The sequence below is a fragment of the Saccopteryx bilineata genome, chromosome X (genome assembly GCF_036850765.1).
Source record: "Saccopteryx bilineata isolate mSacBil1 chromosome X, mSacBil1_pri_phased_curated, whole genome shotgun sequence".
Taxonomy (NCBI): domain Eukaryota; kingdom Metazoa; phylum Chordata; class Mammalia; order Chiroptera; family Emballonuridae; genus Saccopteryx; species Saccopteryx bilineata.
The window spans coordinates 60,699,522-60,702,212 of record NC_089502.1 but is presented as its reverse complement, the minus strand read 5'-3'; the positions used below and the strand labels follow the sequence as shown (position 1 = coordinate 60,702,212).

Below are 2,691 nucleotides of genomic sequence, written 5' to 3'. Positions count from 1 at the left end.
TTCATAAAAGTGTATTGATTTCTCATTTAATATAAAAGGATCAGAACAGAGAGATATTAAGAATTTTTAAAAATCCACTCTCTTGAGCTCTTTTCCTGACCCATTTCTTCTACGCATTTTAGTGGAGGAAAATGGAGAATATTGGTAGCAGAAAAAGACAGCAGGTGGAAGGAGGCGTGTCTTGGGAGCTCGGGAAGGAAGAGGCAAGTCCTCAGAGAGGCAGTGGGAATGGACAATAGTACCCTGAAAAGATCCTGCTCTTCCCTGGCAGCAGAGAAAGACCCAGGAATGCACAAAGAGGGAACGACGACGGGGTCCGCGCTGACGTTATTGAAAGGAAACAGGAGTGGGGGTAGGGCTGGTGTGAGGGCCGCAGGGCTCTGCGTGACCCCGAAGCAGGAGGGGGGCGGGACAGAGGCGTCTCCGTTGGCTGTGACGAAAGCCTCACGTGACCAGGCTACTTTAAGTGGCGCGCGCGTCGCCGGAGCCAAACCCAGCGGTGGCTTGGTCGCTTTCTTTTGTCGCTTTCTGCTCCCGGTGGTCCTAAGGGCGCGGGCAGGGGATCCCCAAGAGGCGGAGGCAGAGCAGGTAAGGGACCCGGGCGGCTCCCTGGGCCGGGTGTGGACCGTGGTCCTGGCCGGCGGTGTCTTCCCGGGGGTCGCGAAGCCGCGCACGGACCGCCGCCCCCACGCCCCAGGGCAGCCCCACGCGTGTCTGGGGAAGTGCAGAGCGTTCCCCGGGGCGGGCGGGGGTCCCCAGGCGGCCACCCCTCGGAAACAACCTGCCTCTCGGCCCCCGCCCCGCCCCCGTCCCTCTCGGTGCTGGACGGGTGCTCACGGCGGGGAGGGGGCGGGCGCCAGGCGCCGGGCTGCAGCGGCCCCGCTCCCCCCCTGCAGGTCTGCGGGCCCAAGTGTGGCAGCGGCGCGTGCTCGCGACGACAGCGGAGAGCAGCCGACAAGGATAGGCCCAGGTGGGTGCGCGGGACACTGGTGGGAGTGCAGGGGTGGAGATCGAGTGGAGAGCTCCGAGACCCCAAATCTTTACCCCACCCCCCACGCCGTCCTCCATTTTGGTGGCTGCAGAGGCCTGGGCTTGGATCGCAGGGAAAATGGTGGGTTTGGGGCGAGAGAGGGAGGGGAGTCAGAGGGAGGGGGGAGATCTGGGACTGGGGGCCCCTAGAGGGCGTCGGGAGCCTCTCAGGTGGGGAAAATGCTTTGAAATCCAGTGCTTTCAATCTTGTAAGATGCATAGTAGGGCCTCTGTCCTCGGTGCTGATCAGTCCACCAATAAAATAGTCTCTCCTGTCTCTTGTCTCCTAGGAGCAATGGCGTCCAAAGAGGAACAAGCGGTAAAAAATCTCAACATGGAAAATGCCAAGCAGGAAAATGAACGAAAGGACGAGAAGGAGCAGGCTGCTAATACAGGAGGGCCGCTGGCCCCCCCTGTGGTCGCTGGCGAACATTGTGAGCCCAGGGGGAACCGTAGGCGGTTCCGTGTTAGGCAGCCCATCCTGCAGTACAGATGGGACGGGGGTCAGCGGCTGGGAGAGCCCCAGGCCAGGATGAGACCCGAGAACATGGAAAGGGTTGGGGAGGAGATGAGACAGCTGATGGAGAAGCTGAGGGGGAAGCAATTGAGTCACACTCTGCGGGCCGTTAGCACTGACCCCCCTCACCAAGGCCATCATGATGAGTTTTGCCTTATGCCTTGAATCCTGACGTTTTCCCTGAAAAGTAGGGAGACACACCTGCTTCCTAAACTTACATGTTTGTAATGTACATTGTAAAGTTTTGTTGGTGTATCCTGTGGGTTTCCTATTACCAGCTTCTAACTGAATGTTGTGTTTTGACCCATTGTGTAAGTTTCTGTCAGCAGGGAAGTTTACCTATTGCATGGAAAGATGCTCATTACTATTGTGAAGTAAATAAAGCAGTTTAAAAAAGCATTTTTATTTTTTACTTCGGATCTTGTATATAGTATATGAATACACAGTCAAAGAATACATGAAGTAAAAAGATAGTGTTCATCTCTTCATGATAGAATTATGAATAATTTCTATTTTCTTACCTGTTTTCTCATTTTTTAAAAATCAAACACATTACCAAATATAAGACCTTGACCACATGATAAAAACGGTCTCAAACATTGGTGTCAGAGTCCCAGTTTTAGCTTACCTCTGGATCTCTAATAATAAGACACATCTTTTTAAAGATTATTATATTTATCAAGATGAAGACAGTGGTCACCTTCCAAGGCTACTTTGAGTACTTGTTAAGGCAGTAAGTTTGCGAGTTTTTTGCAAGCTCTTGTTCCCACTGAGATGTACATAACCCAGCCCTTTATATAATCCATTCAGCTGTTTGGGGAACTAATTAAAGCCATGTGCATCCTATACTCAAACAATGTAAGGCAGGAGTCCCCAAACTTCTCACACGGGGCCAGTTCGCTGTCCCTCAGACCGTTGGAGGGCCGGACTATTAAGAACTATGAACAAATCCCTATGCACAATGCACATATCTTATTTTAAAGTAAAAAAACAAAACGGGAACAAATACAATATTTAAAATAAAGAAGTAAATTTAAATCAACAAACTGACCAGTATTTCAATGGGAACTATGTTCCTCTCACTGACCACCAATGAAAGAGGTGCCCCTTCCGGAAGTGCGGCGGGGGCCGGATAAATGGCCTCA

At 52.1% G+C, this 2,691-nt stretch overlaps 1 protein-coding gene across 1 annotated transcript; it reads left to right on the top strand.

The window, feature by feature from the left end:
- The first annotated feature begins 434 nt into the window (after window positions 1-434).
- On the top strand, window positions 435-1,945 carry LOC136317496 (protein BEX1-like). Its single transcript, XM_066250219.1, has 3 exons — window positions 435-588; window positions 897-970; window positions 1,320-1,945. The coding sequence occupies exon 3, from the start codon at window positions 1,325-1,327 to the stop codon at window positions 1,709-1,711; it is 387 nt and encodes a 128-aa protein (XP_066106316.1). The 5' UTR covers window positions 435-588; window positions 897-970; window positions 1,320-1,324; the 3' UTR covers window positions 1,712-1,945.
- The last annotated feature ends 746 nt before the right edge of the window (window positions 1,946-2,691 follow it).

Excerpts from the sequence above, each read along its gene's own strand:
- LOC136317496 (XM_066250219.1), top strand. The coding sequence starts at position 1,325 with ATGGCGTCCAAAGAGGAACAAGCGGTAAAAAATCTCAACATGGAAAAT.